This window comes from Parasteatoda tepidariorum, chromosome 2 (genome assembly GCF_043381705.1).
Source record: "Parasteatoda tepidariorum isolate YZ-2023 chromosome 2, CAS_Ptep_4.0, whole genome shotgun sequence".
Taxonomy (NCBI): domain Eukaryota; kingdom Metazoa; phylum Arthropoda; class Arachnida; order Araneae; family Theridiidae; genus Parasteatoda; species Parasteatoda tepidariorum.
In genome coordinates this window covers 73174072-73201335 of record NC_092205.1, presented here as the reverse complement: position 1 = coordinate 73201335, position 27264 = coordinate 73174072, and the positions used below count along the sequence as shown (strand labels likewise).

General features: G+C 31.2%; 1 protein-coding gene and 1 non-coding gene across 4 annotated transcripts; both read left to right on the top strand.

The window, feature by feature from the left end:
• Positions 1–176: 176 nt before the first annotated feature.
• TRNAG-UCC (transfer RNA glycine (anticodon UCC)) lies at positions 177–248 on the top strand. The gene has a single exon. It is a non-coding gene; the product is annotated as a tRNA-Gly (tRNA).
• Positions 249–1819: 1571 nt separating this feature from the next.
• On the top strand, positions 1820–27264 carry LOC107438871 (dehydrogenase/reductase SDR family member 9). Of its 3 annotated transcripts, none has more exons than XM_071177741.1 (5): positions 1820–2180; positions 20870–21082; positions 22609–22791; positions 24902–25034; positions 26364–26842. In XM_071177741.1, exons 1-5 carry the CDS (start codon positions 1952–1954, stop codon positions 26707–26709), a joined length of 1104 nt encoding a protein of 367 aa, XP_071033842.1. In that variant the 5' UTR covers positions 1820–1951; the 3' UTR covers positions 26710–26842. The 3 variants fall into 3 exon arrangements, with proteins under 3 accessions (XP_071033842.1, XP_071033840.1, XP_071033841.1); XM_071177739.1 differs by lacking the exons at positions 20870–21082; positions 22609–22791; positions 24902–25034; positions 26364–26842 and adding exons at positions 3143–3355; positions 5386–5568; positions 7453–7585; positions 12227–12591 and having other exon boundaries at positions 1826–2180; XM_071177740.1 differs by lacking the exon at positions 1820–2180 and adding an exon at positions 19142–19419 and having other exon boundaries at positions 26364–27264.

The following is a 27264-nucleotide window of genomic DNA, read 5'->3' as shown; positions in this document are numbered from 1 at the left end:
ATTAGGGAACAAAAAAAAAAAATTGCAACTGAAAAAACAATTACAACTTGAAAAAACAAACAATTAGGAAAAAAACAACAACTGAACTACCAAGGATAGATTCCTGTTTTCTTTGCATAAAAAATACTAACCTCATTTTTACACTACAGATTATTAGTTTCTCACGCATCGCTGAAGCGTTGGTGGTATAACGGTTAGCATAGCTGCCTTCCAAGCAGTTGACCCGGGTTCGACTCCCGGCCAACGCATGTTTTCTTTTTTCAAATTTTTTTACTGCAGAAGTTTTATTATATTATCAAAATTTTTCAGAAGAGAAACGCTAAGAATTCCAAAATTTGTGCACTTTTTATATTTTATTTTAGAAACAACATGCACAATATGCAATCTGCCTTTTACTCTAAGTAACCATTTTCAAAATGAATAAAAAAGTTTCTTAAGCACGTAGTACGTAAAAAAGTTACAGTACGTAAAAATTAAATACACAAGTGGGCGACCTTTGTGCTAAAATACAAAACTAAGGCAAACAACGTTAAAGAGCACAAAAATATTTACAAAAAAAAAAATTATAAAATTGGCATTTATAAAATTTTTATAAATATTTTTGCGCTCTTTAACGCTGTTTGCCTTAGTTTTGTTTTACGTAAAAATAACTTTACAATGCTGAAAATATTTTGCAATTTATAAGAAACTACGAAATTGGCTAAAAAATGGAATTCTGTCTAAAGACAAGGAAGGTTGGACGCCGTTCTTTTTATGAGAAAGAAAAAGTTAGGGGAGTAAAATGTTTTAAAAATATTTTACAATATCCTAGCATTTCTTAAATATTCTCTGTCGAGAAGGACATCAGAAGTTGCAGGTTAAAAAAACAAATTCATTAAAAGTGGTTTAGAATTTAAAACTGGGTTCATGTAAACGAGAATAAATATTTTTTCCTCGTGTTTAAATAAGCCATTTTTTTTTATTCAAAAAAATTTTGAACATGGGCGTAAATTAGGTTCTGCCAAGTTCGTGTTATAAAAGTAGTAACTACATTTCGAAAGCTGTTCTTAGTCATTACATTTTTGAAAAAAAGTAGTTGTATTTAACTACAAAAATAATGCAGTTTTTCTAACAACTAATTATAAGTATTACTAGAGTCGATTTGATAAATTTAAGTCATCATTATGACCATCTCTTTTTATGTCCAGTTGCACTAAAGGCCTTCTTAATCATCATCAACTAATAAATTTCAGGAGCATTTATGGGAAGTGTCCCAAATTTGAGACTGTTGCCTCCACGTGCNCAATTAATTACAAATTAATTGGATTATGAGACAATTACAATAACTAATAGTCTGCATTGAAGTAATAAAATATCAATTTTTCTATATGTTGAAATATTTTTTATCTCTCACAGGACCTTCTATGGGCAGAATGTTGCCCCCTAAAATTATTCCTCATAAGGCATACCTCCCACTAGTTTATTTCAAAATTGGCGAGTCACACTTCCCTCGTTTCCCTTGTAAGCTTTTCTTTATCTTAACCCCCGAAATCTAACTAGGCCACAACTGTTAAAGAAATTTTTAAAATATTTCATTTCCATAACGTTTCCTCTTCTCGTTTTAGAAATCTTTATTATATTTTTTCCACGTTTTCTCTATATTTTTAACTTATATATGTATATATACACACACGGTGTATTAATATACCGCACTATAATAGTTAATTAAGGTAATTTTCGGGACGCATATTAAAATTGAGAGAATAGTAACAATAACAGGAAGTTTTATCTAAATATGAAATCATATCAATGCTATCATCAAAATTAGTTCTTTTTTTGTCGACAGTTCTTTTTCAGCTATTCAAACAACGATGTTATCAAAATTATCTCTCCGAATTTTTCCTCTAGATTTAAGTAGATATTAACTCATCCAGCGATTAGTGTTCGCCTGTAGTGCTGTATTTTAACAGCAATGATTCGTACAGCCAAATATTTATTTGTAGGTTTCATACATTATGCGATTATTTTAATAATTTTTAAATTTTCTAGCTTAATTATTCCTCATTCTTTTTGCTGTTGCTTTACGAATTTTTTATATTTGTTTGTATGTCTGATTATTGGATTTTTTTCTTTCGAATTCACCAAACGAAAATTTTTAAATGAACGAATTAAGCCGCAGGGAAAAGCTATATTCATAACAGGTAAGAATTTGTTTACCTTATTGTTCCATTTCATTGTTTTACAATCTGATTTTATTCTTTCAAACTAAATAAAATTTGCTAAATGTCAAAATTATAAAAAAATTTATTTGCTGCTAAGACCACATGAAATTAAAATTGGTGTTCTGTAAAACTTGTTGTATTTTGAAATTGTTGTATTTCTGTAAAACTGGGAGGGAAAGAAGAGATCTGGAATAGTATGTGAAAAACGTATTCCAGCAATAAAATCGTATGGAAATACGTCTGTTAAAAATACGACTTTTTCAAAATTCAATTTCTCAAAAACTACTCGACCGATTTCGCTCAAGTTTTGCATTTTGCCATTTAAAATTACATTCTTTACAATGATGTAAAAAATTATATACCTTTAAATTCAAAATTTATAAAAGTAATAATAATGAAATAACAACAAAATACTAATATTTTTACATTAAATTATTTTTGGATAAATGAATTTTATGATTGAGAGCAAAAATTTTTCAATTCGCTTAAAAATTTCTTAAAATGCAGTAAAATACTCAAAAAATAAATGTAACATTAAGAGGTAAAAAAATTTGAATCGCACTCATTATCAAACTATTGATACTCTAATTCTCAGATAACGGCAATCCTCTATATTTTGGAGATCAGAAATCCGTATCCGTTGCAAATAAAAGATATGTTAATTCAGAGAAAGTGTGTTTTTGTGTTTGATTTCTCAACTTAAAATATCGTGTATACTAATTAATTAGCACATTTGAGATCACCTACTCGAACTTTAGGATTGAGTCAGCGAAAGTGATGATCCAATCATTAGATCAAAAGTAATCCAATGTGATCCTTTTTTCCCTCACTATACACTTCTGATTCAGTTTACGGATTTACTTAATTTATCAAACAAAAATATTTTACAACCAACAAAATATGATACTATATATTTACAAATTATTTTTCTTTATTTGAAGGTTGTGATAGTGGATTCGGACATGGTATAGCAAAGCGTCTTGACAGTAAAGGTTTTTATGTGTTTGCAAGTTGTTTGATGCCAAATGGCCCCGGGGCCCAAAAATTGCTCTCAGAATGTTCTGAAAAATTACGTGTTTTAGAGCTGGATGTTACTAAAGACGAAAGCGTCAATCGAGCCTTTGAGTTTGTAAAAAGCAATTTAGGAAATTTAGGTAAGTATTCTATTTTACACATTGATGTTATATTTTTATTAGTTATTGATTTAGCAAACTGAAGAAATAGGGTCAGTTTGGGATAACATAAAAACAAAAATTAAACTTTTATAATTATTTCTAAAGCAATTGAACTTTGTAATGGATAGAAAGTAACTTTCAATCCTTTTTAATTGGTTGAACAACTAACATAACCATCTGCTTCAAAATAACACAATTATTTGTTTTTTCAGCAACTGACGATAAGTGTGATTCCAAAATGTTTAAAAGGTGGCAAAATTTACAGTTTTAACACTGCACTGTTTCTACAGAATCAATGTCCGACATAAAAGATTGTCATCCTTTGTACATCTAACAATACTAAACAAAATGACTAAAATTAAGGTATAAAAAAGTCAAAGGTTTATTTTCTAGTTACAATCTAGAACAATTACATTTTAAGAAATTTTCGTATGCCAAAGATGGTGGCAACTATTGTACTCCAAGGTGGTGTTTCACTGTACCAAGAACTAAGGATAAGACCTGATGCAGTGTAGTACCTAAAATGTTCCGTTATATTACTTGGTATAAAGTAGCCCCCCCCCCTTGTTTGTTATTTAGTAACACTAACATTTATAATTACAGTAAGATATGATTCTCATAAGAAACACTGAAGTTATTTTTACGAAACAATGTAAAGTAAGAATCAGTAATTTATGTAGCATGTATACACTACATCTTCAAATAAAATCAGTTCATAAATGAAACATACAAGCACAGAGGGAATGAGATGAATTGGAACTATGCTTAACAGAGCAGAAGCAGAGAGAAATTATACATTATAAAATTATTTAACAAATTATAAATTATCTACAGAGACTCAAAAACTAAATTTTAAATATCCTTATTACACAACTAAAAGAGCCGGGATAGACTGGTTGGTAGAGGGCTGGACTTACGTTCATGAGAATGGGAGTCCGAATCAAGCCAGACGAAGGCTCCCCGTGAAGTAAATGGTGACTGATGCACGTTACATCTGTTGGGTCACGAAGTTCCCATAAACTATCAGGGGGTCCTGGATTGAAGATATATTGTTCTCTGTCTCAGGCCAAATTTATGATCTGTGGATGAATGAATGGATAAATAAATCGATTCTCCCTATCAGTGAGTGTGACGCATGGGTGTTGTGGAAGAAGTCGAATTCTTTGCCATAGATTGCGCCACTCGAAAACAGGAACAATCGCACTCCCAGTGCCTTAATGGAATACAACAACAACAACTGAAAACATACATATTTATTTTAACTGTGAATTTCATTTTCTGTCTATGAAAAGCAGCAATGAAGACAACCACAAACACTCGCTAACTCGTTATCGATTGTAAACAATTACAGACGATGTTCAAAACGCGCTTAGTTTTAAGCGAAAATATTTAACTTATAGTGTGAAAGCGAGTAATGTTGGCGTAAACTTTACGCATTTTTGGTGTTCAGAGCTTTCATACATCATTTCATACACCAGTGTATGAAATGAGATTTTAGAGATTTTCAACACCAAAATCGGAGAGATAATATACCACAGGTTTTAGAGTGTAAATCATGTTTTATTATTAGTGCAAGGATATATACACCTGATTTAAAAATTTTAAGACAAGAACCAAAAGTCTAAACAAAAAACCATCGATATCGCGGTGTTTTTGTTTACTTCGATCGCAAACAAAACTTTCGTCTGTGCTTAAATCTGACAAAGAAGGGGTTTAACTTTAAGCAGGCAGATCCAAATCTTCAACCATGTTTTTATTACATTAGTCTCTGTCTAAATACGTGGTTTAGGCTGGCTTTAGAGATGAACTTCATTCTGTAAATCCAATTTAAAAATTTGGAGAAAGTAAGGAAAATCGTAGTAATGGATTGGCAACGTTTAAAATCAAGCAAAAATTAGAAGATGTTTTTTCAATAAAATCTCATTATATTTTTTTATTTTTTTAAAAAAAAAACTTTTTATTTAGGTATATGAGTTGAATTTTAATTCTAATTTTTATCTTATCTATAGACCTCTGGGCAATCGTAAACAATGCCGGGATTCAAAAAGGATTTACAACTGATTTTGCATCTGTCCAAGACTTCAAAGACACGATGGAAGTGAATGGGTTTGGAATGGTTAGAGTAACTAAAGCTTTTTTACCACTGCTGAAACAATCTAGAGGACGAGTAGTTAATGTCACAAGCTCAAATGGTAAGTAAATCAATAAATAAATACATAATAATTATAGATTTGTTATCAGCATTAGGCACGTAATCAAACACTAATACTAATCTTTGAAAAATTCATTATAATTATTAAAAAATTATATTAATCGCCTACTTTACCAGTTTTTTAGAAGAAAAGAAATGCCAAAAATTAAGATATTTTTTCATTTTATTATTAAATTCAAGGAACTAAAACAAAACATAATACACAAATTTTAATTTTTTTTACATATATAAAACACAAACCGTCAGTTTACAATCCCGAGATATCTCGGTCAAATGAAGAAAATTAAATATTAGTCTTTGTCTGATAGTTTTTGAAACAAAGGACAACACAAAGTGATACGCCATTTTTTAAAACTTTTTTCTACGTAAAATTCAGAAACCACCGTATATACAATCGCAAAAATCTCGTGTGCAATCCCACAATCCAACATCAAACTCCCAAACAAAACTTGGCAAACTTCCAATCATACCAGATTTTTTTTCTTCCGCCGCGTAAAAGCGTGATAAAACAAAACGTACTGACAAATTCTGTTACGCCCGAGTTTTCTCGGGATAATAAATATTTGCAACATGTACAAGCCCGAGTTAACTCGGGATATTCAGAGAAGCTGTTAAAGCTGCTTGTAAAAACTGTGTCTTTATACCTATCTCAATTCGATGCTGAAAAACTTCACAAATTGTGTGTTATTTCCAGTTTGCATCGACTCAATCGTTCATACGCACTTAAAAACGTATAGTCTTAATTAAATTCTAATAAATGAGAAAGCTTACACCAGCATGTACGTTTACTTTATATCATGAATTATTTTTGCCAATTTTGGCTTGCTAGCTTACGCTAAAACTGGCGAAAGTGGAAACCTTACACCGAAGTGAAAGCCCTATACTAGTAGAAACCATCAGACGACATTAGTTTTTGTTTACGATTCGAGAACAAGAAAATGAAAATTTGTTTTCGCTTCGCACGATGTTAAACAATCTGATGTACACTAGAAAATTTTCAAAAAAAGCATATATGCTTTTAAATTTATAATAATGGTAATTATGTTATCGTAAGAGGATTTACAAAAATCTATCAATTATATTAAATATTTATAATATTACATTTCTTCCAGCTTTCGGTTTTGACCAGCTTAGTTCGAATTCATATTATTTCCTCTATTCCATTGATGTGTTTAATAATTTTATTAAAAATAGTAATAAAATTTTGAACAAGTATTCTAAATTAATGATTTTTACTTTATGCTGTATCGTAAAAATAACTTTACTGATCCTTATGTATTTCATATTTTGTTGCAATTGGGTATACTATAGCCTACGTCACAGGTTGTGTTATTCCTACTAAATTTAACCCATGAACGGCATTTTCTGCGAGCCTAACTTCAAGCCACAAATAAACAAACGAAGTGTTTGATCGTTTAAATAGCTGCTCGCCAGATTTTATTGCATTATAAAGAAAAGTAATTGATATTCGATTTTTGATTAATAATTGATTTATGTGGATAGTGGCATAGAATTTAGCATTGCGTCATGGTAAATGTTATTCCTACTAAGTGGAAGTAGTTGTGTTTTTTTAATATTATACCCAATTGNGTTACTGATTAAAAAAAATTTTTTTTCCCTGATGAGCCTTTTTCTCATTAATTTGCGCTAGCGTTTAAAAATAAAATGGGTGATTAATAGAGAGATTGCTCAAATCGACATAAATATATTTAAAAAAAAAGAATATTTCATTTTTATTAAAAAAAAGTTCATATGATGTCTAATCACTGCATACCATATTTCATTATTCTATTAATAGCAAATTACTTTAAGCGAAAAATTAAAAACTTAAACTTAATTAGATTTAGTTAACTTTTTTTTATAGCCAAGCTGCCTATAGCTCATAATACTCCTTATAATATGAGTAAATATGCTGCTGCGGGATTCAGTGAAAGTCTTCGACTAGAAATGATTCCCTGGAATATTCCTGTCATTCAACTGGAACCTGAATTGTTACGGTAAATTTATTTTAAACTATTTATATACTTTTCTTAACTGATAACAATTTATATCATTTGCAGTACATATGGAGCCAACAAATGAAAATCAAACACCCGCCATAAAACACATTCCTCGCCAAAATTAGCAATCTGTTAGGAATCGATACTGTTAAACATTGATCGCTTGTTACGTTGGAATCAATAGGACAGAAGATGTGCATAGTAAAAACACAATGGTCTATAGAGTTGTTTCATTATTGCTCTGGAGTGTTGAGCATAGTGAAAAATAAGTTCATCCAGCATTGAACTGGAGATCAAAAATATTGCTGTTGATGAACATTGCACATTGTTACAAACATTGGATATTGTTATTAAAACATTGGACATTTTTGCTGCAAACACTATAAGATTCATCGTTGTTGGCGAACATTGCACAATGTCGTGACAACATTGGACATTGCTGTTACAACATGTAATACTTCTGAAGCATTGGTTATTGTTGCTACGAAGAAAGGTAGGCAGAAAGGAGTGACTAGTTTTTTGGTGGCTGAAAGTGATGAATCGGCAAAATTCCTCATCGCATGTCTCTGTATATGGCATACCAAAGGGATATGGACAGAAGAGTCCGCAACGTGCATAAAAATCAAAATGTCTGTAAGGATGTCAGACGAAATCATTTTGTATCATATCACCCATTCTCATACTGGTATTATGATGAGGGATGGGTTTTCAGCTATTTGTCTAAGAAACACTTCTGCACCCTCCATTCAGCCCTGAATTTACCCCATGTGATTTTCAAATTTTCGGTTACCTGAAGAAAGATGATTGTAGTCGACCTACCATTTTCTACAAAACTGGAATTGATCGTTCCATCTTCCAGTGGGCTAATTTGGCTATTACTTTGGAATAAAACAAATTCTATTGTCCCTTTGTAACGGGTGTTCGGTTTTCATCTGGCTAATCCTTAACCATTATTATTTTTCTTAATTATAATATTTAGGTTAGGTTATTTAATGCGAGCATTCCATATGTATCGTTAGATTTCCCTTCTACATCCTGTTGTAGATTAAGGAGATGAAACAAATATACTATGGGATTCTTTTCAGCAAGACAATAGAATAATTCCAAATTCGGAAAATTTTTCTTTAGGAGTAGTAAACTGTAAAAATTAGTATTAAAAAATATGCCTGCTTTATTTAAATAAAATGTATAATATAGCTTCTTGGAAGTTTTTCATTTATTTCACGCAACAGCTCCATGCTGTAGCACCTTATTTAATATGCTTGAAATCTAAACACTTCATTTATTTTATAAATTATAAAGGTGAAAAAAGCCATCATGTTTTGACCGATCAGAAATAGGCGTCTATTACAAGACTCATCCCATGAAAACAAAGAAGACAAAACAGATTGGTAAAACGTAAAGCTTCAAACGAAACGCAGGAAAACTAAATCTAGGTGAAAAATAAGACTAAAAAAACTGTGCTAGTGTGCAAGCCTTGTTTAGGGTTTAAAAGTTTGGCAATTTCGGAGGTGAAAAAAAAATAAGTATACTATGGGAATTTTTAAACAAAGACAATTAAATAAATCAAAATTCGAAAAAGGGTTCCTTAGTTGAAATTTGAAAAAGGATTAGTAAACTGAAGAAAATGTAAACTGAAGGGGTTGTCCTTTGCAGTTTTTGCTCTTAAAATAAGAGGAAACCCCCATTTTTCGACTTATTTTGAAAGTAGTAAAAGATATATGTTAAAATTATTTTAATGCGTAGTTTTTTTGAAAAAATTAAGCTTTATTTTTAATTAGAAAATCCTGAAACAGTTTATAGAAAATTGTTTAAGACAAAACTCCTTTAAACAATACACAGGGAAATATGATTCTACGTACTATATTACCCTTAGTAACGAATATAATTTTAAGTACAGTCAGTCACAAAAGTCTACATACACCCGCTAATATTCACAGATCTAGCACTTTACTCATATTTTTAAATATACAACTTTATTTTCGTTAACATCTTGGATAAAAACTCATATCTAACAAAAAAAAATTATGAACAAATTCGTTAAAATATAACAAAAATTAACAACGCATTAAATTATATAGTCGCAAAAGTCTACATACAGAGACAGAACAATACAAACTTTCAGAATTAAATGCCAAAAAATGTAACATTAATACATTGTATTACCTCCCTTTGAAGTAACAACTGCCTGAATTCTGTTTGGCATCGACATAACCAGATTTTTTGTCGTCTCAGGTGTAATTTGAGACCATGCAAGCTCGATTGCCTTCTTTAGGGTTTCCTTGCTTGTTACCGATTGCTCCCGAACTCTCCTACCAACTTCCTCCCAAAGGTACTCGATGGGATTAAGGTCTGGGGACTGTGGTGGCGAATGGAGCTGTTTAGGCGTTTTATAGAGTAGCCATTCCTTAACAATCTTAGCTGTATGTTTTGGGTCGTTGTCTTGCTGGGAGACAAAGTTGTTCCCAAGTCCCAATTTTCGAACCGATGGAAGTAGATTGTCTTGCAAAATCTTCAGGTATTCAAATCGATTCATTATGCCATCGATAAACACTAAATTGCCAACTCCAGCGGCCGCCATTGCTCCCCAAACCATAACACTGCCTCCACCGTGTTTCACAGTTGGAGTCAAATTCTCGGGATTCATTTCTGTGTTTTTTTTCCTCCAGATTTTTCCGCGGCCATCACTCCCGAACACGTTGAACTTACTCTCGTCTGTAAAAACAACTGTTTTCCAAAAATTAAAATCTTGGTCAATATGTGCAGAAGCAAAATCAAGTCTCTTTTGTTTGTTAGTAGATGAAATGAACGGCTTTCGTCTAGAAACTCTAACATTGTAGCCGGCTGATCGAAGAATTTTACGAACAGTTTCTGGATGCACTTTCTTTCCACTAGCTGTTGCAATTTGATTCGCTAATTTTGGAGCACTAATTTTCGGATTTTTCTTCACTTTTCTTGCTATGGTTCTTGCATCACGATCATTAAGCTTCCTTACACGACCACATCGATATTTGTTAAGCACATTTCCACGCATAACATACAGTCATTTCTGTAGATTGTTTGAACAGTTGACCGACTTTTTTTTACAATTTCTGCATAAGATTTCTTTTCACATTTCATTCTTACTATCATATTTCGAAGTTCTAAAGATGTTTCCTTTCCCTGACTCATTTTGTTGAAGTTACAATGTCAAAAAATCTCGGGAAATGAAGATTAGAATAGATAACGAAACATGTAACCTCAAACTAAGACAATCTTCCAAAATAACTTCGTATGCAAATTTTTTTTCTGTCCGCCAATCAGGTGTATGCAGACTTTTGCGACTTGATAATTACTATACAAAACACAAAATTACCTAGAAATTATTATTTCTCAATATTTTTATTATGGAAAGCAAATTTTTTAGAAAAAACTGAAGGAGTGATATGATTTTTAAAATTGAAATTTAATTGCTTTTTGAGAAACCTTTATTTTGATCAGTGTATGTAAGTTTTTGTGACTGACTGTATATAGTTTAATTTTAATAATTATCGGTCGAGGTTTGTTAAAACCGAATTGTAAAATGTAACTTCCCGAAAATGTTTTGCATGCATGCAGTGGAGTGCTAAGGGCTTTACAGTGTTTTGATATTTGATGCTTAGATATTGATTAGAATACAGTGTTTGGATGTTTCATACACCTTTGGGTGCATCGTTTAGAAGATGTTACGGCAACGTTTTGGGGAAAAAACTTGTTTATTCAAAATTGTAAAGTACCTTAATCAACTTTTCATCATCCACATAATATCGTAAGTTTAAGACGTTAATCAAGATTTTTTTTTTCTAATTAGTAACTGACCTTCTTTTTTTTCTACTTTTGTAAAAAATGTTAAGCTACCAGAATGTTTCATCTCAAATAACTCGAGAACGGGGGTGAAACGATTATCATCCGGTATTTTGTATTTATTTCCCCCCTCCGTACAGTTTGAAAGCATTTTTGAGCTGAAGGCTGGTACTACTTTTTATTTTATTTTATTACCATTGTTAAACATTCGACCCAATTTTCGGGTTTACGATCACTAAAGTTCAACTCCACAGCCTTGTAATTTTGAACCCAATCCAGAAGACAAGAGAAAGCCTGGATCAAGTATTGGGAGAAATTTGCCGTAGTAGAGGACTTTTTGATGGAACTTATCCGAATTTGCGTTAGATGGAGAGAACAACCACGAAAACCTCCCACGATAAGCCTGACTGCAATTGGACTCTAATCCATGATCCATCTACCACTGAGGATATTTTACGTCAGCGTTGTGGTCGGCGCAAGAGGGATGTGGAATTCGTATCGACCAGCCATCGCTGGGATTCAAACCCGGTTCATCTCATTGGAAGGCGAACGTTCTATCCCCTGAGCAATCACGGCTCAGGCAGATACTACTGCCATCATCCCGCACAGCTTCAAATTCGACTGACACTAGTCAATAATTTCTACATAGTCAGCCGGAATGTCATTGATAACTGTTACGCTCAATCGTACATAGTTATATATAATCTACTTTATACTCCAGCACAAAGATTTCATCTTAAACAATGAGTATTATTTTGTTATATCTTTCTTAATTAAAAATATTATTTACCTATTTTATTAATTATCTCGTTTCAGGACACAACTGACCAATCGTAGTGAAATTGAAAAACGCTTAGACTCGGAAGTAAAGGCCATCGATCCTGAAGTAAAAGCTCAGTACGGTGACAAATTTTTTGCAGATTTATATTTAGCCGTGTTGGGAGGAGTGACAAAATATAGTACAAGTGACATCACCTGCGTCATTGATGATTTAGAACATGCTATTTGTGCAATCTATCCTGATATGGTGTACAAGCCATGCCGAGCTTATTATGTAAAATTTGTCATACGCTTAGTTGAAATGCTCCCGTATGCATTGAGAGAGCAACTTTACATGATAGTGTCATGTTATTTGTCTTATCCTAAACCTAAGGCAGCTTAAAATAAATTGTTTAAATAAATATTCCTGTTTCTTTTTTTAAGAAAATAATAGCTATTTCTCTTTTCTTAAGAAGCATCTATACTCGCGAATTCAACTGTCGAAGGGATGGAGAAGAGGGGAATCTAACTATCCTTTTATTCCTTTTTTTTTTTATTTAAATTTCACAAGTGAATATTTATTCTGTTCGGCAGTATGTTTCGATTCATGTAAAATGCCAGGCCGTCATCCAATAAGAATTTTAGATATAAAGCACGCTTTAGTTAATATTATCTTTTAATTTTCCCTGACAAAATTATGATAATACAATTCTGCAAGCAGTAGATTTTGAAAATTATTTAAGTTGTATACAGTTGTCTTGATTCTTAATAAATATATTTGTTTCGGTGCAATTAACGTTACAAGAATTTTTTAGTATAATCTAAATAGGTTAAAATCAGTTTAGACTCTAAAAAAAATTTTAAAAATCTAAAAAATGGGCAGTTTTAATTTACGTATTCAAAACCACAAGTTGCATAATTTTGCTTCCTTAAAATTTTGTGGAAAGAGTCATGTCTGTACTAAAAATTATCGAGTGCCATGTTCTTTTTAATCAAATAAAGCAACCGCTTTATTTTCCACCTTTTTTTAAAGTAAGTTTGTAATGTGCTTTCGAATAAAATTATATCATCCAAAGTTTGATAAGTACGAAAAAAAATATCAGAAATCCCCAAGTCAAAAATTTAGCCAAAAATCAAAGATGGAGAGAGTAGAGGCCTCTGAACAATTAAACCACTCTGTTGGCGGAAAACTAAGCCTATTTTGAGAATTTGTTTCGCTGACCTAATAATAAGTCAAATACTGAATCAGTCATGAGAATAAATCATGAGATTAAAGCAAAATACTGAATAAGAACTTTATTAATTCTATTATATTTGCAACAAAACAAACTTTTAAATATATCCAAGATTACGATGGCCTGTTTATATAATTTCTTATGGTTTTACAGAAAAATGTTTTTTATCGTTCAAATCGGCAATTTGTTATAACTAAAAATAATGTATGTTGAACGTACCCAATTAGAATATAGCAATTTTACTAAATATTAGTCAAATATAAATCAATATTCTCTACTTACATTTATTCTGATTCGCAAGTAGCTACACTTATTCTTGGTTTTATTGCTTATTCTTGATAGATGAAGAGGATATTTAAGATATAGAGGATTTAAGTAGCTTGAGGAACCTAAGTACCAATTAATATTCATATCATAACCATCCATTATAAAAGTCATAAATTTGTAGAAATAAGATTGATAAGCTCTTATTTCTGAAAGTTAGTAAAACTGAAATGGTCTAAAAATCGATCGAGGTATAGTTTTAATTCAGATGATAGTAAAATTTTTCTCACTGAAGTATACTTTACTGTGCCGGTATATGCAAAGAATAAAAATATTAAAAATCATTGTTCGTTTATCGTTTGTGAGGGACAAAAAAAATTTTATACATTTAAATTTATAAAATAATTTATCGAATAATTAAGAGTGAGGTACCAAACAGTTATTCCATAGTTTTCTTATAGATGAATATTTGAATAACATTCTTAGATCACTTTCACGACACAGTGCTTTTTTATTCAACTTATGAAAAGCAAGCAATCGTTTGACGGTCGACTTTTCAAACGATCCAGTTCATAGTTTTTCATTTATTCTTTATTTTATTAATATTTGAATTAGTTTTAACAGAAAAACAAATTACAATTTGAAAAATATTAAATTCTCAAAGAATAATAAAATAAAATTCTCGAATATTTAGAAGCTTAGGGAACATTCTTACTGAATCTGGTTTGATCGTTCTGCTTAAAATACACCAATCAAATTCTCAGTTTCTGAATGTGTATTTCTTATAAACTTTCACTACGATAAAAAAAAATCTCGGTTTCAGCGTTGGAAAATATTTTGCATTAAAGTGAAAAGTTTGTTTTCAAAAACATTTTAATTCAACACAAAATCGTTTGCTTATAGCAAAAAAAAACAAAAAAAAAATGAAGGGGGGGGGGAAGGATTATAGAGTCCTTAATATATCCAGTTAACTCAAGCATTATTGGAAAAACAGCACAATGAAATCAAGAAAAAATTAAAAGAAGTAGACAATGTTAAAACATTAGATAGAGAGTTAGTCGATTTTTTGTTAAGATTGCTTTTTTTTCCCTTCAAAGTATTAATTCATTGTGGGAATTAAAAGTGACATAAGCTTTTTTTATGTTTTGTTGATGTTTTAAATAAATCTTTTCTTTTTATAAGTAGAGTCTATTCAGTACAGTTTAATTCAGTACAGAATAGAATATACCCACTATTGCCTGAAGATTAAAGCAACTGATTTAATCTTTTTGTCTGTTTTCGAACGGAATCATAAGAGCTAGTCACAACGTTTTGGACCGAGCTCCAAAAATGCCAAGTCAAGGAACTGCCCCTTTAACAGTGATGAGTGAGCATCATTCATGGAAATTTTGGTCCATGGCTAAATTTAGTCAGAATAAATTTATTCTGAATGATGATTTTCTATTTGTAAATTTAGTCATTATTCATCAATTATTATGGAACTTACTGAATAATGATTGATGAATAAATTTATTAACCTTAACTAATTTTTTAAATAATATTTTGAATAATGGGAGCAAAATGCAATATTATGTCATTTTTAATTAATGTCATGTCAGTTCACCGATTTCAGTAATCAATTACGAATGTTATTAATTGTAGGTATCTTAAAACTATCATTTGCTCAAACGTTATTCAGGGTGTTCGTTTTTTTTTGCGCACTGTAGACACATACATACATATATTACATGTTCAGAAGTAAGCATAAACATTGTATACTTATCAGCATCTATACATTGTATACTTATCAGCATCTATACATTGTATACTTATCAGCATCTATACATTGTACTTATATACAATGTAGAAAATATGTTTAAATGCAATGTATGTACGTGTTTATATACACTTCATGCATATTTGTATATGAAATGAATGCATGTTTGGTCACATGCATGATGTGCAAAAAAAGAACCTGAATAATTTTTTCTCTAATAATCTGATTTTCACGTACTGGGACTCAAACTTAATGGTTTAAGAGGATGATCTCACATATGCTAACTAATTTGTGCCAACGATATTTAAGTTACGAAATCAGACACATAAATCATACTTTCTCTGAATAAACATATTTTTATTTACGATGGATTTTTGGCCCTCAAAATATGGAAGGGAATAGCCGCTACGTGAAAATATGGTCGCAATAGTTTGGCCAGTTGAGGGGATGAAAATTAGGACCCTTTCATGTTAATTTTAAACTTTACATATTTCGCCTTTCCTCTAGAATTTTTCAAGGTATTTGAAGAATTTTTTCATTCTGTTATAAAAACTCGTTTATTGAGAGATAACTCCATGCAAAAAATATTTTTACTATCATATACTTTATTTAATAATAGTAAAAATAAATAGTAAAAAAAGATTTTAAATTGTAAAGTTTGCAGATTTTTACATCATTTTAAAGAATGTAATCTTAAATGGCAAAATACAAAATTTGAGAGCAATCGGTCGAATAGTTTCGAATTTCCAAAAAGTCGAATATTTAAAAAATTTATTTTTCAAGAACTATTCGACCGATTTTGTTTTAATTTTGTCTTTCGTCATATAAAATTCATTCTTTAAATTGATGTAAAAAATTACACGCCTTACGATTCAAAATATTTCCGATAATTATTTAATTAAATAATTGGAAATATTAAATAAATATTAAAGGTAGCAATCGGGTAAAATTATCTTTAGATAAATGAATTTTATAATTGTGTGCAAATAATTTTCAGTATTTTTGAAACTTTATACGTAACATTGGGTTGCGTAAATGTTGCGATTAACTTTTATGGAAGTTAGGGCATCAGTTTCATCAGGATGTTTCATCAGGATGAAAATTTTATGAAAAACTATGCACGTCAAAATCGTCATCGGCGGCTAGAGACGCTTCTCTATTACGACCTCTTCAGAAGTTCACAAAGAAACAGCCATTAATGGGAAAACGAATCTAGCTGCTTAAGGTGACACTTCCGGGCAAGAGTTCCTATACATTTTAATCATAATGTTGTGTCCTAACTACCTTAGAAGTTTGCCGTAACATTTTAGAAACCCCCTGGTATATATAACATCTTTAAAGTCGCATATTTCAACAAAAAATAGACTAAAAATATTATTTAAGGAAAAAAAAACTTTAGCTTGGAGAAAAAAAACATTTATGCAGGGTGAAAAAAACAGAAATAAAAAAAACGCTACATAAATCTGACGAATTGCTAATGAGAAAAATATCAAAACTATTTCCCACTCTCACTTTCCTCATCAGTGCTCCGATTTCAAAATTATTTTTGTTTTTCCTCGCCTTAATTTTTGATCACTTACATATCTATTTTCAGTAATCTTTTCAGATACTAAAATTATGTATTCAGGGCAGTCGTTATGTAATACCCTGTGTGACGGAATCCATCACTGTAAAATATTTTGCAGCTTAAATATTTTATGATATGCCTTGTTTCTGTCAAAATATATACTAAATGGCCAAAAACACAATTTTCAGGGGGAGTTAAAGGCAAATAACCGCATTAGTACACTTTTTGACACAAATACACTTTTTAAGCAGTAATTTATACAACAAAAAGAGACTGTAAGTCTGTTCATAATTTTAAGTTTATTGCAGCATTTTTGTTAAGGAAAATATTTATATATTATTTTCCTTTAAGATTACGAGGCAACAACCTTGGGGAAGAAAACAAAAAGGTAATTATATAAGAATATCAATCATCATCAACATTAAAAGATATCATTTTATACAATTGCCATTATTTTCAAATTTTGAGCAACATGTAATTAGATGTTTTTTTTATATAATTTTTAGCTCAGAAACTGTCGTTGTGTCCTTTTTTTTCAGAACTTTTAGATTTTACGCGTGTAAACACATATTTTTTAGGACAAATGAAAAATATATATTATACATAGGAATAATAGAAATACTAGATGCTATAAGAAAACACACTTTTTAAATAACAATTTATTCCATAGAAACACAGTGTAGTGAGTACAAAGTTTGGAAGATCATTTAACATATTATCGGTCAACTATTTATTAGATATTGTTTAAAATGTGCGAATAAGAAAAGGAACATAACTTGAAATGTGTCTTTTTTTAATAAATTTTACTCAAAATTCTAATTTGAAGAACTAGATTTTACTTAAAGAAATATATTTACTATTTTATTATTATATATGCGTTTGAAGAAATATATTTACTTAAATTGCGCGTTTAAAGAAATGGATTTTACTTAAAATAAGTGCGCTTAAAAAAATTAAACTAGCTTTATACACACGTTTAAAAAATAAATAGAACTCAAACTGTGCACTGAAGAAAATAAAAAATTGCTTGAAATCTGTATTTGAAAAAATCGGCATACGTATCTCATATCTTCACATCGCAACAAAGTAGTACTTTTCAAATTTTTTATGACCTATTTGCCGATTTTCTTCCAATTTTAGATTTCTTCACTCAAAATTATCTGTATTAAAGTGGTGTAAGATCTTAAGTGCCTTACTATTTAAAAAAAATTTAATCATTAGTAAATAAAATAATAAAAAATGATAAATAATTATAAAAAAAAATAATTTTTACATGAGATTATCTTTGGAAAAACGCATTTTATTAGTGCATGCAAAAATTTTGATTCGCTTCCTCCGAAAAAAAAAAAGAATTTAGCGTTAAAAGGCTCAAACTTTAGACCATTTCCTGGCTTAACTATTTTAACCTTATTTTCAAAATTGCGATTACTTTCCATATTTTGAGGGTCAAAAATACATATTTGTCGAAAAAATCTAAGAGAAAGTATGACTTAGTGCTTGATTTCAGGACTGTCCTCATCATTAAAGGATTGAGTCATAGTACGTGTAATCCGATCATTAGATCAAAAGTTATTAAGTCGTTTTTTTTATTTTTCATTTTGCATAAAAATAGTTTGCAGACGATATTTCTTATGGAAAATATTAATGTAGAATTTCCATTTAACATTACACGACTACAAACCTTAAGAAAGATCGAAAAAAATTGCCCAATATTAGTTTTTTCAAACTCACATTTTGAGTACGAAACGTAAAAATAGTTTGCAGACGATATATCTTATGGAAAATATTAATGTAGAATTTCCATTTAACATTACACGACTACAAACCTTAAGAAAGAACGAAAAAAATTTGCCCAATGTTAGTTTTTTCAAACTCACATTTTGAGTACGAAACGTAAAAATAGTTTTCAGACGATATTTCTTATGGAAAATATTAATGTAGAATTTCCATTAAACATTACACGACTACACACCAAGAAAGAACGAAAAAAATAGTAAATTAAAACGATATCAATTGCAATCAACAATGATAGCTAAATCATTTAAAATAATCGTCTCTTACTTCGCAGACTTATCTCTTTGATTTACTTTCATTAATTTAATTCTCTAAAAAATTTTCCTCAACCGTGACTTTCATTGTTTAATTTAGTATTGTTCTTAACTTTTTTTTTTCATTGATGCTTCAAACTTCTGGTAAAATATGATTCGTTTTAGCAAATTGATACTTGCATGTTTGTTACATTTTGTATGCGTGTTTTTTGTGGTTAATGCGTTTATTTATATTATACCAAATTATCTGTTGAAGAGGATAATAAATTTTAATTACTTAGTGGTATGTTTAATTATTTCTTACTATACTTTTGAATTCACTGTACGAAAATTTCTAAATGAGAGGATTTGTCCGAAGGGGAAAGCTGTTCTAATTTCAGGTAAAACATTTTCTTTTTCTATAAACTATATTCATAGGATTTTTTTTCTATTTGTTCACGAGGACACTCTCATATCGAATCCTGATAGCATTGACTAAAATACCTTTATATTATACTTTTATTTAATAACCGGTGTTGAGCAGTCGACTCTGAGATACAACTATCAATGTTCAATTAGGTAGCCTTGTTATTGTGAGATCAATTCAGAAGACAAGGAGCTCCTGGATGAAGAATTGCGAGACACTAACCTTAATTGAAGACATTTTGATTGAACTAACCCGCATTTGCATTACATGGAGAGGAAAACCGCGAAAAAACCCCACTGTTAGCCTGACGGCGAGAGGAATTTAACCCATGATTGCCAGTGAGGATATTTTACGTCAGCATTGTGCAAGCCCGATGCGGAATTCGTAATTCGGAACTCGTGGAATGCGGAATTCGCTGGGATTAGAACCCGGTTCACCTCAATGTAAGGCGAACGCTATATCCCCTGAGCCATCACGGCTCAGGCTGATACTACTGCCATTTTGATGGAACATTTGACTACAGACATTTTGATGGAACTAATCCGCATTTGCATCATACGAAAATTACCAAAATCTTACGCGATTCGCCTAACGGAAAGGAGTTTCTAACACATGATCCGGAACACGTAATCTAACACATGATCCGGAACACGTAATCTAACACATGATTCGTGACATGTTTCTTCATGTGCTTCTGCAAAGGTCATAACAGTGTGGTGTCCCACCCCACATACGACGTCATTTCCGGGCAATTTGAATCTTATGCACGTTTAATCTTAATGATGTGCCTTAACTCCTCTAGAAGTTTTTCGCAACATTTATTCGACTTCCTGTTATATAAACCGTTTTTAAAATTGTATATTTTGACAAAAATTGCCAAATCACCAAAATCTTACGCGATTTGCCTAACGGAAAGGAGTTTCTAACACATGATCCGAAACACGTAATCTAACACATGATCCGGAACACGTAATCTAACACATGATTCGTGACATGTTTCTTCATGTGCTTCTGCAAAGATCATAACAGTGTGGTGTCCCACCCCACGTACGACGTCATTTCCGGGCAATTTGAATCTTATGCACTTTTAATCTTAATGATGTGCCCTAACTCCTCTAGAATTTTTTCGCAACATTTATTCGACTTCCTGTTATATAAACCGTTTTTAAAATTGTATATTTTGACAAAAATTGCACTAAAAATGTCATTGGAAAAAAATTGTAGCTTTAGGATAAAAACTAATCTTAGGTTTGAAATCCCCACACCCGATTTAGGCAAGTAGGTCAAGTATTTGTATAAATGCAAAAAAAAAAAAAAAATTGTTCTCCAGTGACTATTGACTTTAGTTAGGTACCTATATATTTGGTTCTACTTCCGGCAAAAAACGTTGATTCATGGTATCATAATAATAATATATTTTTTAGGTTGTGATAGTGGATTTGGACATGACTTAGCAAAGCGCCTAGATGATATAGGTTTCCATGTTTATGCTACCTGCCTGTATCCTTCAGGATCCGGTGCTGAGAGGCTTAAAAATGAATGCTCTACTCGATTACAGATTTTGGAAATGAATGTTGCCAGCGATGAAAGTGTAAAAAACGCTTTCAAATTGGTTGAGAAGAGTCTAGAAAATTTAGGTATTTGCATTTATTTTTGTCGTCTTGTTACACTCATACTTGTTTCCTCAACTATTTCTTAAAATATCAGATTTATTTATTCAATGTATCAAAAAAAGTCAGTCTTCGTTCTGAAATTCAGTAATTTCAGCACAAATAACTTTTTTTCGATGCTACTTTTTACAGCTTCAGATTTCTTTATTTTCTTTTTCTTCTTTGTATTATTATTATTATCATTATTACTACATATTATTTCCTTTCATTTTTTTTGACAATTTAATTGATAGGAGATTGCAAAAGTTCTACCCGATTTGAAACTAAATTGTAAGAGCCCTAAAAGACATATTATGAATAAGTTTTTGAAGTCATTAGGGCAATCACTTTACTTTTTGATTTATTTAATTAATTATAATGCACAGAATTTAATTATCTTTTTATTATTAAATTACCTTGAAAAACTTAATCTTAGAAAATTCTAATGAGGTAATGTCGAAATTATGAGGAAATTTTCTGATTAAAGTTTGTTAAATTTCTGCAGTGAAAAATACGGAATTAACGAAGTAAGCTAGTTTGAAAACGTCAAAACCTGTTAGATTTCCGGAAAAATATGTACTTACTAAGAATTTAGGCTAGTATATTTTAAATCTACTTCAAAATTTCCAGCAAGGATGCAAACCGGTTTCAAAATTTCCAGCCTGTTTGAAAACTGGTATCAAAATTTGCAGTACGATTTTATATTGATTTCACACTTTCCAGTATATTTGAAATCTGGTATCAAAATTTCCAGTATGATCTATACTGGTTTTAAAATTTCTAGTATGGTACCACACTGGCTTTAAACTTTACAGTATGGTGCTATACTGGCTTTAAAGTTTCCAGTATGGCGCCATACTAGGTTTTAAAATTTCCGGTATTGTTTCACACCAGGTTTTAAATTTCCGGTATGGTCATACTGGTTCTGGTATCATTTTTACTGGTTTTTAATACTGGATTTTCGGATTTTTTCCAATTGGGCAGTTGAGCGACACGTATTGCATTAATGTTATGGTGAAAGGTGTCTTATTGTTTGAATAAATTTGGAAGTTTCTCTTATATTTTCCAATTTTGTTATTTTTTAACCATGAGAATTTCGTATTATTCCTTTACAATCTAATAAAACACATTACATCATTGGATCATCACCAATTTACAAATTTAGGATCTATAAACAAAATAAACCCTAACGCTTTTTATATGCAAAATTCTAGAGAATTTCAATTTCTTATTAAGCATAATGTATAATTATTCTTTCAATTATAGTTTTTGTGTAGAATTTAAAATGCGTTTGAATTTTTTTTCACTTAAAACTTTTTTTTTTATTTATTTGAGTTTGAGTTTTAGAGGCCTTTTGAAATGTGGAGACCATTGGCCTAGGTCTCCTGTGCCTTTCGGTAAATCCGGCTCCGCATCAGATGCAGTTATGATCGAGCGGGAAATTTTATAATTTTAATTATATAAAAATCAAATAATAAATTCAAACTTTTATTAAAACATATTTTTCATTTCAGAATTCTGGGCCTTGATAAACAACGCAGGTACGCAAAAAGGATTTACCATTGATTTTGCTAGAGTTCAAGATTTTAAAGACACAATGGAAGTTAATGCTTTTGGAATGCTGAGAGTAACTAAAACATTTTTGCCTTTAGTAAAACGTTTCAAAGGACGAATAATCAACTTAACAAGTTTGCATGGTACGTTTACATTTCTTACTAACTATTCATTTTAATTTTTTAAAAGCATAATTTAGTCAAAATATTAGTAGAAAAAAATATAAATCAATAAATAATTGAAATGTGAATTAAATATTTCTTTTTTACTTTTTGAAAGCTGGTGGGAAAAGATCGAGTAATTTAGTATCAACGAAACAATGCAATAGGTATTAGAGATCTCTACCCCCCTATCAAATGTAACATTTTAAGATTTTTTTAAAATGTTTTTTTTTTCTTAACATTTAAAAGAATAAAAATAATTTTGTACAATTCTTGAGCTGTTATGCTGCGAACAATGATTGTGTATCCAACTGACACAAAATGATGCAATTTTTTTAAATCAATAATAAATTCTCCAAAATGTAACGAACGTAACATTTTTGTGTTAAAACGTTGTGTTATTCCTCATACTAATTTTGAAGGGAATTGGTAGCCAGTGGCTTGGGATTCAGCCTCCAATGGCCGTCCAAAGGGGCCGGGATTAGATCCTCGACTACACAAGTCCAACCTAGTACATGCGATATACGTGCTCCTAATGGAATCAAAAGTCCTGTGGTCGGACGCTGAGCAGTACTATGGACACAGGGATCTGGAAAAAATTTCCTTCCCCTTTAGATCTAGTCTAAATTGAGGAAGTGACTTTACGAATAAGTGGTGCTGCCACCTATCCGTGGTTTTCTAAGCTAAATCCTACTTTCACTGTTGCAGTATTCTCTTGTCAAACGAAAAGCGCACCCTGACTTACTTTGCAAAAGGCCATTGGCTAGCGAGCTTTGCATCTAAGTATCATTAGAAACAGGAAAGCAATAACTAATTTGGAAGAATTTCCTATTAATAACTGATGAAAAAAACAGCAATATTTATTTCTCAATTGAATACATAATCTGTGCTGTCATCATAAATACTCAAATAAGAAACAGAACTATTTTTACTTATTTATATTTTAAGAAAATAAACATATCATGCCTGATGACATCACGTTAGACATAAAAGGATGAATTTACCGCAATAATTGCCAAATAATTACCAAGAAAAATAAAAAGACAGCTGCAGTTTCGGGCTATTAAGAATGGAAACAAAAGAACATCCCGTTTTCATTTTTGATTAATGGCTAGTGCTCCTAGTGGAGTCGTGTAATTTTCCATTTTAGGGATCTTGGTTAGGCACTCGATCATGCAATTTGACATCTCAATACTTTTTATTATTTGTAAGAATAATGTATATACCAATTAACTCATATATTTATGCCAACAAGTCATTCCTTCAATGAAGAAACTAAGCCCTGATCAACAAATCCAGTCATATTTCTGCAAGATCATGGAGAAATGAATGCGTATATACCAGCAAAACTGCGGTGGCCATTTACTGTATACATAATTACTGTATACATATTTTACTGTATACATATATTTTAGGAATCATTAAAAAAATTTCCAATTTTTAATTAAAAGTCTGTGTTTTCCATTATGAGTACTTGAGCCGTGGTGGGTCAGGAGATAGAGTGTTCGCCTCTCGATCATGTGACTCGGGTTCGATTCACAGCTGTGGCTGGTAGATAAGAATTCAGCTCCCGGTTGGCCCCAACGGCAGTACAATATCACCAGTGGTAGATGGATCATGGGCTAGAATCCCCCCTCGAAATCCTTAATCGTGTTTTTCCTTTCCCTGCATTACAAATGCGGGTTAGTTCCATCAAAAATTCCTTCACGAATGCTAGTTAGCTCGCATGCCTGAATCAGGAGCTCCCTTGTCTTCCTAATTGGATTCAAAATTACTAGGTAACAGAATGAATCATTGATTGTCGTTAACTCGGCTGTACAACGGCGGTAAAAAATAAAAAGAAATAAACTACTTGTGGCATGAATTTAGGAACACCCTATGTATGCATAGTTCAATATTATTTCAATGATTAAAACAATGCCACACTTAAATGATTAAAACTATTTTTAAAATTAGAGTGAATAAAACATTTATGTTACATCTAAAAAAATATAATATCAATAAAGAAATTTGATTTTTATATTACGTTACTATTTTTAATGTAATAAAGCGTTAAGGAAAATTTTGTTAAACAGAATTTTTCCTTTTTCAGGAAGAATTCCTGCACCACATAATAGCCCTTATGTTATGAGTAAGTATGCCGCATCCGGTTTCAGTGATTGCCTTCGGCTTGAAATGAATGAATGGAAAATTCCTGTCATCCAAGTAGAACCGGAATTATACCGGTAGGTTATGCTTTTATAATTATCCAAATGATATGTATTCGACACTGAATAAAACTAGATGCCGAAATTACATCCAGAAATCTATTTACACACAGGGTGTTCTCTAATAGACGCCCTTAAAGAGTGATCTGACAAAAATGAAGATACTCTTTAATTATATTTCTGGAATCCTTGTTAAAAACGAATTTTTAAAAAATGTACGCATTAGGGGTCACAAATAAAATGTAATTGAAATTCGTCGCATCAGTGGTGAGGAAGGCAGTATGATAAACATCAAAACCAGTTGGTTGTCGGATGAAACTAGGTGGTGTTTCTAAAAATATTATTTCAACTCTTTTCTATTCCCTCTGGCAATTAAACGGGTTTTTATGTTTTCGTTTCTGCCTATTCTGCCCTTTCCTTTATTATTTGCCTGCAAGCTTTTAACTGACATAATCTATGTAACCCTAATACTCATTTAAACTTGTCGCGTCAAACGTGCACTCCTTCGGTTCATTAATCTGTTACTAAACGCATTAATCTGTTACTAACTACTTGGTGTTAAGTACATTTGGAATCTTCGTTCAAGTCAAAAATATCTAACGACAGTAATTTAGTACATTCATCTACTGAAATATTGGAAATTTAATGACTTCCCATAAAAATTTATGTTGTAAGACCCCAATTTTTTTCAAAAATATTATTTTTCTACAAAGCTTGTCAATTAGGTACTTAAAACTCGAGAAGAAGTCAAGTAGTTGTGCTTAACCAGGTGATTGAAATCAGATTTAATTGTATATCTATAAAACGAACGTCACGCATGTGTGTCGAACCTGACTGGCTTCGAAATTTACTAAGATTTGACACGATTTGCCTACGAGGAAGTCATTTACTATCCAATAGGACACCTGCAAGTGGCGTAGTGTGGTTATCTCGATCCTGATTGGTTGTTGAAACGTGGCATTTGTTTACTTTAAAAACTGTTCTTTCCTTTCATTTTAAATATAATGGTAAGGTATATGGTATATACCTTACCAAATAGTATATTATGATTAAATTCTATTTCGAGTAAGCCAAACCCGTCAAGTATCAATTCGCTTAAGTGACACATTCTATATCCTCATTTAACACGCCATTTTGCTGATAAGCAATCAGCTGGCGTTGATATCATAGGTCACGTGTATGGGTATTGGTTATCTTCTTCTTCTTGAAAGGCAAGTACCCCATTGAATATCATTAAATTTTTAATTGCAAAAAATATTTTTATTTAACGTTTTTTTTCTTAATCATAGACTTATCTTGGATATTGCACTTACACATTAATTTGTAAAAACTTACATTTCATTTCAGAACACTTCTCACAGACGATGAAATGGTTGGAACAAAGATGAGACTTGAAAATGATAGTGTTTCTCGTGATTTGAAAAAAGAATACGGTGGCGAGTATTTCGAAGAGTTAAAGATCGCTACTTTACGTTATCTGAATGTATGCTGTTCAACTGAAACTGTCCGTGTGATAGATGATCTAGAAACAGCCGTATGCTCAAAATATCCGAAAATTGTGTATAAGCCTTGCCGAAATTATTTAATGGGTGTGTTTGTCGATGCATTTGAGTTAATGCCATATAATCTTCGAGACCTGCTCGTGAATGTTATGTGTTATCTTTTATCATTTCCTAAACCCTTGAAGTCATAAAATATCAATAACAAAATATGCAGTGTCTCAAAAATGTCCGACGAACTGGAAAATCAATTTAAGAAAAACGAAAAGAAATAGAAATGTATGGATGATTTGCTAAGAAACAATTGCAAAAAAAAAACAACGTTTAAAACAATAAAACAACCTTTTATTCTGCATGTCAGACTATTCCTAGGGAAGATTTAGATGGTGGTTATGAATTTGATCCTGGATGCTAACTATACAATCAGCGCGTACAGGCAGCAAGATGAACGTTAAATGTGTTGTGACTGAAAATACTCATGTTGTGGATATTTGTAGAGAAGGGTACCAATTCAGGATCTGCCTTTGTCGTCAGCTCGGGGTCGAGATTAGGTGCTTATCCTACCATGGTTGTTAAAAGCGGGAGATCTGAAATGGACTATAGGTGCTTGAAGATGGTTGCGTGTGCTGTAAATGGTGGTTGTTTTGAAAACATTGTCTATAATTTTTCTCAGCAGCGCTAAATATTACAGAAATTTGTAACTAAATTCAAAATTAGTTGAGAATAAATACCTTGTTTTTATATGCTAA